The following is a 17772-nucleotide window of genomic DNA, read 5'->3' on the forward strand; positions in this document are numbered from 1 at the left end:
TGGTCTTAATCAGAAACGACATTGGAGTCAACAAATCAGGAGAAGGAAAGCTCGCCGCAAATTGGAAGGGACCATACAAAGTCAATGAAGTTTTAGGAAAAGGTTATTATAAAGTAACCGACCTGAACGGCGCTGAGTTCCCAAGGTCGTGGCATGCTTGTAATATGAAAAGGTACTACAGTTAAAAGCGAACTCTACTCCATGATGTACTCTTTTCCCAACTTCATGATTTTTTCCCAAAATTAAAGGGTTTTTTCTGGAGAAGGGTTTTTAACGAGGCATCATAGTAGAGGCTAAGGGAAAATAGGCTATTAAAACCCTTAGTAGCAAGAAGGTACCTCCCCAATTAATAAAGATCTTTTTTTCATCTATAATATCTCTTATAAACTCCTTTCTAATTTTCTAAGTCTTTCTACGAAACGCGCCGACTTAAACTCGACAAAACGTGAAAATCCCATGAACCGACCTAGATGGTCGTCAGGATAAAACGACGAGGTACAAGTCGGCGTAAAGAGGTTATATAAGCCGATTGTAAACAACTCGGAAACAACTCGACTCGTAAGTCGAAACAAAACTCCGAGTAGAAAAGCTCGAAAACACTTCGACTCAGAAGTCGGAGTGAAAAACCGAGCAGAAGAAAAACGCATCGCAAAAATAACCTAAGTCATAAAAACTCAATAAAACATGGTTGGGCGTAAGGAATAACAAAAAAGAGATTGAAAAACCTAGGAAAAAGTTTAAAGGCTGCCTAAAAGTCCTTAAACAAAAAGGCTCGGAAAAACAGACGAGCCAATGGGAAAGGTTTTCGGAAAAAGATCAAGGGGACTTTGAAAAATCAAAATCAGAAAAGCATACACGCACAAGGTAACTTAAACCCTTATCCAAAAAAGGGTATTTATTTTGTTAATTTAAAAACCCTTATTCAAAAAGGGCACTTGCTAAAATATTTTGTTTACGGCCTTAAAAGGCCAAAAGAAATTGTTCAAACATCACCAAACAACATATAAAGAGTTTAAAAAAGGGGGGACTCACAGGCCGAGCCCCCATATAGCCATAAAAAATTATTTCTATAGAGAAGTAGACGGATCACCACTACCAGAATCAGGAGGAGCGCCACCAGGACTGGGAAGAGAGGCATCCACAAGAGATGAAGAGGAAGTCGGAGGAACAACTGAAGAACTCGAGGCGTCCTTGGAGCGAGGAGGGGACTCAATAATCCTCTGCCCCCGAGTCTTCAATTCTGACTCGAAAACAATTACGGGGGCAGGAGGATCCACAATAGCGCCATCAATAACAACTTTATCAGGATGTAAAGGAGAAAGATCCAAGTCGGGAGCAATAACTCTGACTTGCTCCAAGAAAATCCTCCAAGACTCCTCGGCACCATCAGCGATAGAGTCCTTCAACTCGGCATACGCATTTCGAGAGTTCAACAAATCCTTCTTCACAGACACAAGATCTTGAAATAAACTCTGATAACTCTCCTGTGCTGTCTTCCTCAAACTCGCCTCCATGTTGCATTGGGCCCGCAACTTGCTCTCCTTCTCCCGAAGGCTATCTCTCTCCGCCCTCAGCTTAGCTACCTCCTCCTTCAACTCCCTCTCATGGTCCTGGTAAGAAAGAAGCCTCCCCTCCAGCTCCTCAACCTTCGAGGTTAACCCCAAAGAGCTGACAGGAGTCTTCTCAAAAATATCCAAAAGCTTGCCACAAACACCCGCCGCCCTAAAACTCTCCTCAGCCAGAATGGTGAGATGGTTTCGAACAGAAACATCATCCATACTTATATGAGGATAGATGTTCTTTCGGATGAATGCAAGAGCATCCGCCTTAACCCCACCATCAAAAGAAGAGCCAGACTCTAAAGTCTTGCGCTTCTTCTTCTCTGGCTCAGGAAGAAGTCGGGCGGAGGGGAGTGGCCGAGATAAGGTTGAAGAAGAAATCACAATGGGCTGAGAGGGAGTCCCCACGTTCTGAGGAGGAGGAGGAGGAGGAGGAGAGATGATCGTCCTGGCACCACCAGCCCTGGCCAGGGACTTTGCCTTAGCCTCCTGAACTCTCTGGTAAGATTCCTGAGCATTCTTCCTTGCCATGTCTGCAAAAGAAACAATTAGCAAAAATTACAAGTCGGAAAACCTAAAGTCGGTAGATACAAGTCGGAAATAAGAAATGCATATACTACCTAGTTGCGACCGAACAAAGGTCGGCGATCCCTTGAGGAATTTCCTAGTGTCCAAGTATGGGGCCCTCCCCCACACTTCTCGGAAAAACCCCACAATGGCCGCCTCCACCTCGTCCAGGTCATCCAGACCATACTTCTCACAAGGGGAGGCCTCCAACCAATAGAGGGGGAAGCGAGGGGAAGAATTCTCATCCAGGAAAAATGGGTGGTGACCCTCTACGGCTTGCACTTTGAAAAAATAATTTTTGAAGTCATGGAAGGATTCGTCAAAAAGGGTGAAAATTCTCCGACTTTGTATGGCTCGGAAAGACACCCATTGCTGCTTATTATTTAGCCCACTAAAAGGCTTAGTCATGTGAAAAAGAAAAAAGAAAATCCTCAAAGAGGTCGGAAAGTCCAAAGCGTGACTAACAAATTGATAAATTTTCAGAAAACCCCAGGAATTGGGGTGAAGTTGGGTAGGGGCAACTCGACAGTGGTGCAAAACAGATATTTCGAAATCCGAAAAAGGAAGAAAAACACCCAAACGGGTGATCATACATTCATACATAAAGAAAAAATGAGGGGCCGCCTCATTGGCCCTCCCAAAACAAACCCGGTCTTCCGGACCCGGGACTACCAACTCATATTTTGGCTCGTCCTCCTCCGAAGTACAAATCCTGTGGTGAATACGAAGATGAGTAATAAACTCAGCGTCGATCAAGGGTTCCTCCCCTAGGACCGTGACATCAACCCACTGAGAAAGAACATCTACGGAAGCCATTTCTTTTTTTATAAAAGGTGACAAAAACCTACAAAAGAAAAAAGAAAAGAAAAATAAAAAAACACGGTCTCTAAAGGGAGGAGATACGGAGCCAAAATTTACAAACCAACCTATCTACCCACAAAATAAAAGCATGCAAACACAAAGCATGTCATGAAAGAAGAAAAGCTAACCTTTATCCAAAAGTGAAGGTTGGAAGAAGCAGAAGTCTCCAAACGCAAGAATGCAGCACGAACAAAGAAAGAAGAAATTTGAAAGATTGTAGAAACGGAAAAATGAAAGAGAGGGAAAGTATTTATAAACATGCTAAGGGGCATAATGGTAAAAACGGAGCAGTCATTAATGAGAGTGCACCGTTACCAAAGCCATCAATCCCTAAGTGCATCCCTAACGGACACGACGCTTGAATAGACGTAACTGTCAGAAACAAAAGGTCGCGAAAATCACGTCGGTTTAAAAACCCGTGTTTCCTCCAAGAAAGTCGGCTACGAACCCGAGTTAAATACTTGAACCCAAGCCCTAAAGAGATCTTGGGCTCAAGTAGGGGCACTGTTCATATCCTGGCCCAATAATAAAGGCCCAGGTCCAAAAGAAAGGCTTAGTCCAGAGGATTGAGCCTTACTACGCACCGACCTGGTGTCAAGAAGTCGGTGTTGACTACGATTTGTCCTAAAGAAGTCGGGCACGGGATTAGCTGGCAGATAAACACTCATTCAAATGAGTAACCACCCCTAAAATCTCTCTAACCGCTTCATCAAGCCATATCTTAACCTCCCTAAGATAATGGGAGTATGGGACGGTTAACACCCTAAAGATATGACACTACTCCAACGGTGGTTATTGGCTCACCACTATAAATACACGGACACCCCTCAGGTATCTCTAAGCCCAATACTCTCTAGACTTGCTCACACTCTTGCTAACTTAGGCATCGGAGTGTCTTTGCAGGTACCACCCCCCTCTCCTCGTACAAACAAGTCGGACGGAGTCCCCCGAGTTGCACACTCATTCGGAGTCCTCCTCCTTCACACATTTGGGCCAACCAACGTCATCTAAACCATCAATCTCCGATTACCCCCCGTAACAGGACCCATAAGCACACTTTGCATTAGGATATTCACGTAAATTAAAAATCCTAATAGATTAATGATGTGATTTGTCTTTTAAAATATGTATTAACTAAATCTTAATAATTATTATTTTTAAATAGTTGTGTGATTTAGGTTAAGGTGATTTGGTTCATACTTTATTGCTATTAATATCGGATAGGTATCAAAACACCTACAAGAGATTCGATCGTGTAATATTTCAAATTCAGATTGTTAGTTGTTCAATGAGACACAAGACTATGAGAAAATAAATAAGAAAGAGTGAATGAATGCTTTTTGGTTGTGGTCATGTGATGATTTAGTCAATACTGAAATTTTTTTTAATAAATTTTAACATGATTATATATTATGATCATTTCTGGTATTTATGTAAATATTATTAATATTAAAATTATTTTATATATTTTAATAATATTTTTTAAAAATAATCTTAAAACCTTTTGTTTAGTAGATTAGATTGAGATATTCACCCTCAAGAGTGACACGTTAGCATTCTCCAGTTGTCCCTCACGTTTCTAATGTAAAATGTAAAATGGTCAAAGTCAAACATTCTCTCATTTTTTAATGTCCATTAGTCTGTTTCACCTCTACTGTTTTTGTCAATCGAATGGTTTCACTAGTAATAGTAATATTCTTTTGAGGTTTTGTATTCAAATAAAATAAGAGAAAGTTTTTATTATTAAAGACTAAAAAAATTTAAATATGAAAGAATTATAGGTGTATATATTATATAACATGAAATAATACTCATCATGTGATTTGCCCGTATATAGGAGATTGTGATGAATAATATTTTTGTGAAAAAAAAAAAATATTCACCCGCCAAAATGCATCCTTTTTTCCCATTAAATTATTTACAGACACAATATTTTATGTATATTCCAATATGGGAAACGTGTGGATGCATAACAGTAAGTTCATTATTATTTCTGTTGAATAATTATTTAGAACTAAATTAATCAATTAGTAATCACTTTAACCATGACTTCGTCGAATACAATTGATTATTGTCCAAAGAATATGATAGTCACATATATTCAATTACAAGCAGCACACGACATTTGATGGTGTCACGAGCTCTGTCTCTTGAAGTGTAAAGCAAAAGCACCTGCTTCGGTTTGGCATTCATAATTAGTAGAACATCTATGATAAATAGACTTTACTTTTGAAGATTTTAAAATAGATTTTATTATATATATATTTTTTTAAAAACATTAAGAGGTCTACTAAAAGGTTGGCAAATTCAACTCAAATATAGGATAAATATAAGAAAAAAAAAGAATATTATTCTCTAATAATTTTTTTATTTTTATTTTGCTCTTAAAAATTTTTAAAAGATGTGATTCACAACTTTATATTATTATTATTTTATTTAATTAAACATTAGTAAGAGACATGATTTATCTAGTTAATATTTAACTTAACAAACAAGTATTTAACTGAGTAAACTAATTACTTAATAAATTGAAATAAAACGTTTCAAATTTTCTGACATCACATGCAGAAATTTTAGAAGAAGAAAAAGGGTATATTTTACTAGAACATATTAAAATATATTAAATAATTACATATTTATATATTTACATTTATAATTAAATTTTATAAAAATGTATTAAAATTTTATAAATAAGTTAATCAAACTAGATTTATTTTTATATTCATATTCAAAATAAGTATAATATAAAAATAAAGTGATAATTGATTTCTTATATATATTTATGCGTTTAAGTGATTTTTTAAGTAGTGAATTTAAAAATTAATTATTTTTACATAAATAACAGTATACCATGAGTTGCTTATGCAAAAAAATTTTACACTCTCAATACATAAAATTTAAATTTTTATTTTAGTAATTAATCATTTTATTTTATATATGTAGACACACACAAGACCTGAAGACCATGCATTATGGATAGGATTTCACTTGAAGAGTGTTCAAAAGTATTATCTTCTTGGTCCATTTTTAAAGTACCATGTTTGGATGTTGAGAAAAAATATTAGTGATTGCTGTGGTATCTAAAAAGTAACATCTAATTTATCAAAAAATATTTAAAATTTATTATAAAATATAAATTAGATAAAAATTAGACACTAAATAATACCCATGGTAAAAATATTTTGAAAGAGTACTAGCTACTACTAGGCCTTTAGCAGTGGTTCAACCTCCTACTTCTACCATCTTTATAACCAACCTTTTTTCATTATCATGTTGTGTCCTTTGCAACCTACCCTGGTTTTTACTACACAAAACCATTATTAATTATTATCATCTTAAGGACTTCACTTTTTCAAAGAGATTCCAAAGCTAAGCAAATTTTCCGGGAATATCCCCTTTTCATGGTGTGTGTTTTTTCCTTTATCTTCTCCAAATTCTCTTGGGATTATGATCACTTTATATATATAAACCATATTCTTCTTTTCTTTAAACCTTTTCTGTTTGGTTACCTTTCTTGGTTTTAGCTTTGTGATAACAATCATGGTTGTTTCCATTCTCATACTATTTGCTTTCTATTAATCATGTGATCACACCCATACCGATCATGCACATCGATCTTTCTAATTATTATTCTCTGTCTATGTTCTGCTCCTGAAAGATTCATACAATATTTTTTCAATTAGTACTAATTAATGTGATTATTTTAAGTATTAGCCACTCGTGTTTCGGGATTTGAATTCTGCCTTGTATATATACAAAAAAAAAAATTTAAATATAGTTTAGATCCGCGTAAGATTAGTCTCTCATCTGTATATTGTCTTCATAACAGGATTCTTCTTTTTCGCAGTGATAGTGTGGTTGCGAAATGCATCATACAGATTTTCCTCTTCGATGGGAGAGCACAGGGGACCAATGGTGGTTTGCGTCGCCAATCGATTGGGCGGCGGCCAACGGCCACTACGATTTGGTCCGTGAGCTGCTCCGAATCGACAGCAACCACCTCTTCAAACTAACCTCCCTGCGGCGAATCCGGCGACTAGAAGTGGTTTGGGACGACGAAGAACAATTCAGCTACGTAGCCAAGTTACGGTGCCAAGTTGCGCAAAAGCTTCTTCTAGAAAGCGAATCGAAGAAGGGGAGGGAGTCGTTGATCCGCGGCGGGTACGGCGGATGGCTGATGTACACGGCGGCGTCGGCCGGGGACTTGTGTTTTGTAGAAATGCTTCTTGAGAGGAATCCTCTGCTGGTTTTCGGCGAAGGAGAGTACGGTGTGACTGATATACTGTATGCGGCTGCGAGGAGCAAGAAGTGTGAGGTGTTTAGGGTGCTGTTTGATTTCGCGGTTTCGCCGAGGTTTGTTACCGGCAAAGGGGGTATGGAGGAGCATATTGGGGAGATTCCTGCTGTTTATAAGTGGGAAATGACGAATAGAGCTCTTCATGCTGCTGCTAGAGGTGGTAATATCAAGATCTTGGAGGACCTTCTTGCAAATTGTACTGATATTTTGGCTTATAGAGATTCTCAGGGCTCAACTCTCTTGCATGCAGCTGCAGCCAGAGGCCAGGTTGAGGTAATGCTCTCTTCATTTTCTCAATAATTTCATCATTACTCAAGGAGACTTAGGCTTAGTTTGGTAAAGCTTTTATTTTTTAAAAGTAGCTTATAAAAATTAACTTTTAAAAGATGACTTTTTAAAAGTCGTAGCATTTATGTTTGGTAAATCAAATCAAAAACAACTTTTAATAAACATAAGCAACATCAATTGTGTTTGGTAAAATAGCTTTTAAAATTTAAAAATACTATAATAGACATAAATGCAAACATTAAATTTGAAAATTAGTTAACATATGAGGTTATATTAGACTTTTAAATTTTGAAAAGTACAAGCCAACTTTGAAAAGCTCCCTCCTATGTGCTTTCAAAAGCACCCCTAACTTTTAAAAGCCGCAAGCACAAGCACTTGAACTTTTTAATTTACCAAACACAAAATGACGTGTTTGTGCTTTTTAAAAGCACAAGCACCTCCTGAAAAAGCTTTACCAAACCCAGGTTTAGATCTAGGCTCAATTTGGGTAAACGGTAAATAATTTAATTAAGTTTTTTAAAAAAAATTAAAAATATAACAATTTATATTAAAAGCGGTTTATAAATATATTATTGTATATTTGAATTTTTATTATAAAAATATTTATTTTAAAGTTATTTTAATAAATAGGAGTAATAAAATAATTTTTAAAAATGTTGGCTTCTTTAAAAAATTTTAAACAATTTTTGAGAAGTTAAAAATATATTTAGAAATTTATACCAAATAATATTAATGTGAGCTTTTATAAGTTAAAAGTCTCAAAAGAATAACTTTTGAAATTTTTCAAACGACGTTTTTAGTTTGGTAAAACTTTTATTTTTTAAAATTTGTAATATTTATGTTTAGTAAATCAAACTAAAAATAATTTTTAATAAATACAAATAACAAGTGCATTTGATATAATAACTTTTAAAATTTAAAAATATTATAATAGACATAAATATAAAGATTAAATTTAGAATGAATTAATGTATAAAATTATATTAGATTTTTTAATTTTGATAAATAACTTTAAAATATTCCTCTTTAAGTGCTTTTAAAAGCACAAGCACATAAATTTTTTTATTTATCAAACACAAATTAAAATGTTTGCATGTAACACTTGCAAAATTGTATGAAACCAGACTTTTTTAAATAACATAAATAACAAGCTTTAAATTTAGTTATTATTAGATATTAATTACTCATATTACTAATTAAATTTAAGATTAATTTATATTTTTAAGCACATTATTCACATTGTTCAATTCAATAATGTTGTTGTGTATCTATACTTTTTCAATTAGAAATTCTTATGGTTGTTGTGTTGGTTTTGACAGTATATCTGAAATTGTTGGCACCCTTGCAGGTAGTTAAGTATCTTATATCATCCTTTGCCATGACCAACTCCATAGATCACCAAGGCAACACTGCTCTCCATGTGGCTGCTTCAAGGGGCCAATTAGCCGCGGCCGAGGCTCTTGTCTCTGCATCTCCGGCGTTGATCTCTCAAACGAACAACGCCGGCGAAACTTTTCTCCATAAGGCCGTGTCCGGCTTCCAGACACCCGGCTTCCGGAGATTGGACAGACAGGTTGAGCTTCTAAGAAAGTTACTGAGCGGTAAGAGTTTCCATGTGGAGGAAATCATAAATGTGAAGAATAATGATGGAAGAACAGCACTTCACATGGCCATAATTGGAAACATTCACACTGATCTTGTTCAACTCCTAATGACTGCTCCATTAATAAATGTGAATATCTCTGATGTTCATGCCATGACTCCACTTGATTACCTTAGACAACAACCAAATTCTTCATCCTCAGATATTCTCATCAAGAAATTGATCTCAGCTGGGGGAATGTTTGGTTGTCAAGGTCACAATTCAAGAAAGGCCATAGCTTCACACTTGAGGAAGCAGAGCATTGGAACCAGCCCCGGCGTGTCGTTTCGAGTCTCCGACACTGAAATATTCCTCTACACTGGCATTGAGAGTAACTTAGACTATGCTTGTCCTGATCAGGGAAGTGGAGGAAGGAGTTCTTCTTCGTCGGAGCACATTACGGATGACTTCACCGCCGCGAATCGAGTATCTTCCGTGAGCAAAAGGCCTAGCTCTGTAAACTATGCTGCATCAAGGTTGAAAAGGGTCCTTCAGTGGCCAAGGGTGAAAGACAAGAAAGGTAAGCTATCATGTAAAAATACTTCAAATTTATACATCAAATTCTGCTGTCAAACCCTCGCGAACAATTATTTTCATATAAAATTGATAGTTAAAAATTGCTATATGATAGTTAAATTAGTGAATATTTATAGCAAGGTGGAAATTCAGGTGCAGTCAACTTCACGTGAAGTTGATACTTAAGAACTGTTAGATGATTTAACTGATTTGACTAAATTTTCATCTAACGGTTCTCAAATATCAACATCACATGAAGTCGACTTCATCTGAGTTTTTAGTTTATATCACTTGAGTACACGTGTCATAAATTCATTGGAGACACTAAGAATTTCTCTTATTCTTATTGCATTTGTTGAACAACTAACACAGAAGGTGAAGGAATGAAGAAGTCTATAGATGAGGGTTCAGTGGACTCATCATGTAAGAAATGGAATAACAACAACAATAATAATAATAGTAGTAATAACACTGCCATTGAAGAAGCTCCAACACCATTGAGGAAAAGATTCCCTTCAACAAAGCCAACATCACTTCCTAACAACAAAAGAACACTCTCAGTGAGGAGTCACCAGTCAAGTCCCAATGCAAAGAAGAGATTTGCCTCAGGACTAGTCCATGGAGTAATGCAATCAATGCCACAGGTTAAGGTCTCAGGGAGATCAAGGTCTAGCTCGTTTTCCAAGTCCTCGACGATTTCTTCGCCGAGATCAATGGACAAACAGAAGGGTGTTTACATTGCTGGGCCTTCTTGTGATGATGAATCACCACATTTGAGTAAGAGAAGTACTTCAGTTAGTAAGAAGTTAAGGGTATGTTTTGGTGCACCTGGCCTTAATGTCATGAAGAACCCAAGTCATAGGAGGCAAGAGAGCCAAACTAGTTACAAGGATCATGCCATTGCTGTGGCTTAATTAATTAAATTGGAGCTTAATTTGACTAAATTGTATCTATTCTTACAACTAATTACTTAAATGTTATTAGTTTTGTATAATAATGAACTTGTAACATCGTGTTACGATTTCATGCATTACAACTTTTAGTTTACTCTTCTGATATTATAATAGAATTTGTGTGCTTAATTTGTTATAGTTTTGACACTTAATTTTAGAATTAGTTTTTGCATGCTTGATGTATCATAAGCTTTTCTCTCTGAAAATTACATGGAAGAAGAAGAAAATTGTTCTTCTAAGTTTTATCTTCTTACTTTTACTTTAATTTTTATTGTTTCTCCAATCCAATTTTATTTTTTCACAAACAGTTTATTAATCTGGTTCCTAGAACTATTTAATTTCGTTCTTTGTTCCACCACTGAGAACTGTACTTTTTTTTTGTCTAAATATGACTGAGGAAGAGTATATTATTATAAACGGTTTTGTAACACAACTTATCAAATATAAAAGGAAAAAGATACAACACTCACAAGAAGTTAAAATCAAATCACATTGAAGCACATATTAAAACACCTTGGTTGACTTGTTCATCAGTATTGACATTATAGAATTGTAAGCGTGGTTGTTTATTGACAAATGGAACTCCAGTTGTTTGCTGACTAAGATTATTGCTATATTTTGTCTCTGACTAATTCTTTTAAAAAATGTTTTAAAAAGATAAAAGTAATTTTATTTTTGGATATTTCATATAAAAATATGTTTTTATCTCACAATTATATTCGGATACAATAATATAAAATTACTTTTTATTTATTTATAATATTAAAAATATTTTTTAAAATAAAAAAATCTTTTAAAAATTATAAATTATAATTTTTTTAAAAAATATTTCATTTTTCTTGTATTTTTATTTTTATTATTTTTTTAAATACATTAAAAAATAATTTTATTAAAAAAATATTTTTTTAATAATTTAATAACACCCAAATAAATTTTATATCTTGTATTGATATATACACGTACATCTAATTTATCCTTATTTTTAGATGTGATAATAAGTACGCTTAAACCATTGAAATAATACTAATAATTTTGGTGCACTCATATTATAAAACGTTTCACACAATTTTCTAAGTCAATTTTTTAAAATAGTTACTCACACAGTTAATATAAAAAAGAATTATTTTTGCTCACATGCATTGAATTATTAAGAAATTATTATAATAAGTCTGTGTATAACACCATAAAATTAAATATAATACGTACTTGAGTAGGAAGAAATTATTAAAAATGTGCAAATTAAAGAATGTTCAACAATGTAAACACAGCAAAATGTTTGGGTTACTTGAGACACTTGATAGTGATACCTTTTATCAATGAGGAATTATACATCATTATATATCGGTCTCGTACTTTAATTATTTTGATGTTTTGAACGCCCACAAGCTAAGAACTGAAAATTCATTATACGCTGTGGTGGAGCTTAGTTCAGACAAGGGGTGGCCATGACCCCCCAAACTTTTATTAAAAAAATTAGTAATACTTTTTTAAAAAATAAAAAATAGTTCAGTTGGCTCAAATATTTTATTATGACTTAAAATACCAAAGTTTAATCTTCATCTCTTACTTTGATTGCATAATAATTTTTAGTTTTAAACATTCAAAATATATTGGATTTGGAATGAATTGAGTATATTCGCATTTCGCAACTCTCTATTCAATAAGCAACACTCCCTTTACCTTTGAGTTCAAATATAAAAAATTAGGTATTTTTTATTTATGTAATTTAATATTATTTTATATTTTACCGTTTATTTAATTTAATTTTTTATATGATAAAAAATATTAGAATATTCAATAAGTATTGATATTATTGTATGTGTATAAATTGATAAAAAAATTCAATAAATATTATAAATTTTAATATTTGTCCTTCTAATTTTTTTTTACATATTTTACTGGATATATATTCAAATTTTTATATAAAATAGTCATAAAAAATCAAAGAGTTGATGATGCATTTTTTAAGAGGAAGGCTAATATTCAAAAAGGAAAACATATAACTTTTATAATATCAACATTTGTAGATAGTTCTTCTACTTTAATGAATCACGAAGAAAGTAAGATACAACCTTCAAAAGTTTAAAGAGTTACATCTGATGAGTTTGACCTTAATTCTTTAGAACGATACCCTGAAAAATGGTTTTAAATTTGGCAATATTACCCAAATCAGAGAGATGATGTTAGACGAGTTTATCTTAAATGAGATTCATATCAAAAGCATCTTGACAATTATCTTCTATCTGCCCCCCAAAATTTCGTTTCAAGCTCCGCCACTGATTATACGACTTTTAATTTCCAAGAAAATTAAACTTACTTTCTCGTATGCAAAACCAAATCACCTGCTATTGATGGTGTTTATGTGTGGGTAGCCGATATAGCTCGTTCTATTTAGCGTTTGAACTTGTTTCCCTTTGGAGGGAATAGAGTATAAGATGATACAGATATTATTCAGAGTGAATAACTTGCCTCTTTGTGTGGTTAATATTTTGTATTTAATATTTATAGAATTGTTGTGCTATAAACAATTATTCAGTGAACCTAGTATTGGTGATCAACTATTGAAGATGTTAACCTATTTATATGGTAACTGCTTTTTAATGATGTTTGACTTTATAGAATAAATCTGTTAAAAGAACAAAACATGTATTTTTGATGTAGCATGTATTTATTTAATTTTAAACAAATTTTGATTTATAATTTTATGTCGGTCAAATTATAACCAACAGATCACATGGCATACAATAAACCTTAGTATATCTATTTTTTCTCCTGTAAAAAAAAAAGTTTAGCTAAAAAGTTTTAGATGACTCAGATTATTGGAGATGCTATAAGTATATTATCTTCCATAGCTCCAACTAATTCCTAAAAATCAAACATTTTAAGAGAACTTAGACCATAGTACCTAAATTAAGTATTTTGAAGTGAACAAAATTAAAATTCACTATATTTTTATGTTAGCAAATTAAATATATAACATAAAATATATCACATGTTTCTGTTGGATTGGACGGAATTTTAGTGAAAGCATGGACCTTTTGAGCGTGTGTGAACAGATAGAACTTGTGGCTATGGTGTTTTGAATTAGTTGAAAATTATGCTTGTTAATTGACCAAGGCAATATTCTATGAAATGATAATATGTTTTTATTATTATTTTTTCGGTAATATTATGGAAAAAAATAATAAAAATTTGTCTTATTAATTATCGTGATAATTAATAAATATTAAATAAAATAAGATTTAAATATTTTTGGTTAATTTTTTTTGGTTAGCAAATATTTTTGTATTCTTTTATTGAGCCGCAGCAATATAATATCCTATCTTGTATTCATATGACACGCACGCTTTTGAATTTTGATACATGCAAACGAGGATTATATCTGTCGATCTTGTCCCTTAAAATATTTTTCGGGCTTGATTCTAATAATTAATTAACATCGTGATGATGCAATTGTATATGAAAATTTTCTCTTTTTGAATTACCACTTTTTTCTCGCCCTTTAGTTGAATTACCACTTAGTGATCTATTTTTTTACTTTTAATTATCATTTTTTATTCTAATCATAGCCAAATTCAAAATTTTTTAGCTTAAAAGATGATTTTTTTGTGATTTTTTAAAATATGAGTTTAATTTTAATATATTGATAGTATAAAATATTTTATAAAATTATCTAATTATATTCGTTCTTTTAGATGACGGTTAATATAAAAATAATTATTTTTATTAACAGGACGTTATGTAATTTAATGTACGTGTAAAATTATTTTATACTGATAATATATCAAAATCAAATTCTTAAAAAATAATATTGTTATAATAATTTAATTCGATTGTAGGTTTCATTATTTATCACGAAAGAGGTGAATCTTCACAATATGTCAATATCCTTGGAACGAAAAGAACAAAAGTTTACAAAAACAATTTTCAAAAAAATTATAATAATATCCAATATAATCTAAATTAAAAGATAAATATTCATAAATCATAATATATTAAAACTAACAATGTTATATAATTAGTAAATATTATTATTTTAAGTTAATATTTGGTCAGCAATAATTTATATTTATATTTACAGATTATATATATAAAATATATAATTTGTACTTATATTTATCAAAAATTATACATATGAATCAACATAATTTACATTCATATTTATCAAAATTTATACACATAAATCAATAAAATTTATTTATTAAAGACAAATTAATATTTATAATTGATTAATTATTGGTTAAAATCATTACAATCTACTAGATCCTATGACTTTGTGTATTAAAAAAAATATAAATCTATACATGTCATTCCAAAATTAAATCATTTTAAATATATATATATATATATATATATATATATATATAAAAGATTTTTCATGTATTGTTAATTACACTTTTATGATAGTATTTCCAAGGTTTTTTATTGACAAAATCCATAATAATTTAATGGGTCTTGTTAACATATAATTTAATAGCACATTTTAAAACTACTATAAAAAGAAATATATTTATTCTGATTAAGAGTAATGGTTTCAAGCTCAAGAGATGATAGGAGTCCAATTTCTGAAACTGATATGGATATAGAACACTATACGACATAGAACACGTTGACATGCGAATTTTAAAATCTTACATGATACAGAAATATGCATACATATAAAATATAAAGTAATTTTTAAAAAAATTGCAATGATATTTTAATATTTTATTGATATTAAAATATAAATTAAAATTTTTAATTATTTTTAATATCTTATTTTAATTATATTAAGTATTTAAAATATTTTTATTTTAATAAATAATAATATATACTATATCTAAATTTATTTTAAAAATATATGTTAAGAATATATAAGACTAGACACATTGACACGTGATGATATTTAGGTGTGTTCAAGCGTGTTTGGAGAAAAAAAATTATTTTTTTATTAAGACACGATTGGATATAGCAGACACGCGTGTCGAACGAGTGTCGGTGAGTATCGTGTTCAAAAATGTGTCCGAAACGCGGACACGACAACTTTGCTAAGTGTTCGTGCTTCCATGCTCATTAGTGATGATCTAGTCGAAAAGACAACTTGTAAAAATTTATGATGCACGGGCACAGGATATGATACAATACGATACGGTACGGGATACGTAGATATACAAATTTTAAAATCTTATAAGATATGAGAGCATGGCATATATATAGAATATAAAGTATTTTTTTAGATAAATTATAATATATTTTTAATATTTTATTGTTATTAAAATATAAAATAATTTTTTGACTGTTTTTAATGTCTTCTTTTAACTATATAAAAGTATCTAAAATATTTTTGTTTTAATAAATAATAATATATATTTTTTCTAAACTCATTTTAACAATATATGTTAAGAATAAAGTAGGATATTTGGGAAAGTATATGGAGGTAATGGAATATTTGTACAATGCCTACAATAGAAGTTCAGGGACTACTATTATAGATATAACCATTAGTGTTACCTTTTCCCATCAACCGTAAGCTTCTGGGATGATTGGTATCATGACATGGTATCAGAGTTCTAAATCCGAAAGGTCAAGATAACTCATATATATAGCCTATTGTACATATTGTACAAATAAGTCATTGGCTCCGTAGTAAGACTCTGTTTATTTATATAAGACCGTAACAATATTATTAAAAATTATTGAAAAAAAAATTCTTATATATTTTTAATATATTAAATATGTTAAAAATTACAAAATATATTATTATCTTTTTAAAATATGTCTTTAGTACATAAGATAAATAAATCCTAATTTAATATATAGACATGATGAAACTTATTATTACCATGTTGGGGTGGGAAGCTTCAACCTTTAATGCTTACTAACAAGCCATATAAAAACATTAATTAGGAAGTAGACACCGAAAATTCTTATAAGTTTCGTTGCAACAAGTCTCATTCTGTTTATTCGGTTTACGAAATTGTTTTCAGTCTCACCCATGGGACTTCTATGATCTATGATTTAAATTTCACAAGATCGATCATTACGCTAGGACCAAGAAAAATACTATGTAATATGTATCCGTAATTACACATGTGCCAATTTCGTTGGTTCTTTGGTCAACTCTACTGCAACCAATTAACTGCATATTCAGTTTATCAATCAACCACAATTTCCACACCACATGCTGCTTCTTTCGCTCCTATGTTTCTTTATGAATCAAATTTTTCCAAATTTTTTTTGAGCGGTCAATTTAGCATTTATAAAAATATTTAAGTACGCATACAAAATAATTACTAAATTAATCATTATAAATATATATAAATATTATTATATAATTATTAAATTAATTATTTATATAAAATATATATTAAAAAAATATATATAAAAAATAAATTTATCTATAATTATTTTTTATACACATAATATTTTTGTTTTAACATATATTATTAACTATATAATAAGTAATTCTCTTTTAATATGCAGGTAGCATAGTTAGTTAAATTTTGATGATATAAAATAAAAATAAAGATATTTTTATTTTGAATTTAGAGACCGATGTATTTTTCTATTTAAATATACTAATAAATAAAAAATTGAGGAGATATTATATATTAAAAAAGAGAATATCTTAAGAGTCAATATTATATATTAACATCATAGATAATATTATTTAACAAAAGAAAAAAATTTAAAATTTAAATTTAATAAAAAAATTATTTTTAACAAACTTTATATTAGATTTATTTGTTTAACAAACTGCTATAATATTAATTGAAATTGTATTAGTCATTATAATATTAATTCCCTAACATTACTCAAAAATGATATCTCTTGCTCTGAATGAACCAACCTTTTTTAATTTCTTCTATTTCTTTTTGTAATGAATGAGTAGTAAACCAACCTTAATCAACCATTTGTGCAATGGTGAATTGAAATCTAACGCTGATTTTTCTAAATAAACACGGTCCCTGCAAAAAATAAATAAATGAATAGTGTTGCATTTCGACGAAATTTGTATCACATGAGTCATGACAAAGAAACTAAACATACATCACCAATAAAATAAACTAAAATAAAATAAAAATCTGAAAAGTCAATGTATGACCTCTT

The 17772-nt window shown here is 31.0% G+C and overlaps 1 protein-coding gene across 3 annotated transcripts; it reads left to right on the forward strand.

Annotated features, from left to right (window-relative positions):
• Positions 1-6024: 6024 nt before the first annotated feature.
• LOC112716763 (uncharacterized) lies at positions 6025-10812 on the forward strand. 3 transcript variants are annotated; one of them, XM_025768757.3, is made up of 4 exons: positions 6025-6391; positions 6835-7557; positions 8921-9734; positions 10103-10812. In XM_025768757.3, the coding sequence occupies exons 2-4, from the start codon at positions 6853-6855 to the stop codon at positions 10642-10644; spliced, it is 2061 nt and encodes a 686-aa protein (XP_025624542.1). In that variant the 5' UTR covers positions 6025-6391; positions 6835-6852; the 3' UTR covers positions 10645-10812. The 3 variants fall into 3 exon arrangements, with proteins under 3 accessions (XP_025624542.1, XP_025624543.1, XP_025624541.1); XM_025768758.3 differs by having other exon boundaries at positions 6262-6391; positions 6817-7557; XM_025768756.3 differs by having other exon boundaries at positions 6282-6530.
• The last annotated feature ends 6960 nt before the right edge of the window (positions 10813-17772 follow it).

The sequence above is a fragment of the Arachis hypogaea genome, chromosome 10 (genome assembly GCF_003086295.3).
Source record: "Arachis hypogaea cultivar Tifrunner chromosome 10, arahy.Tifrunner.gnm2.J5K5, whole genome shotgun sequence".
In the NCBI taxonomy this organism is placed as follows: Eukaryota; Viridiplantae; Streptophyta; class Magnoliopsida; order Fabales; family Fabaceae; genus Arachis; species Arachis hypogaea.

Bases quoted from the DNA above. Each gene is read 5' to 3' on its own strand.
- LOC112716763 (XM_025768757.3), top strand. From the start codon at position 6,853: ATGCATCATACAGATTTTCCTCTTCGATGGGAGAGCACAGGGGACCAA. The intron at 7,558-8,920 runs GTAATGCTCTCT...GCACCCTTGCAG, and splicing joins CAGCCAGAGGCCAGGTTGAG to GTAGTTAAGTATCTTATATC. The intron at 9,735-10,102 runs GTAAGCTATCAT...CAACTAACACAG, and splicing joins AAGGGTGAAAGACAAGAAAG to AAGGTGAAGGAATGAAGAAG.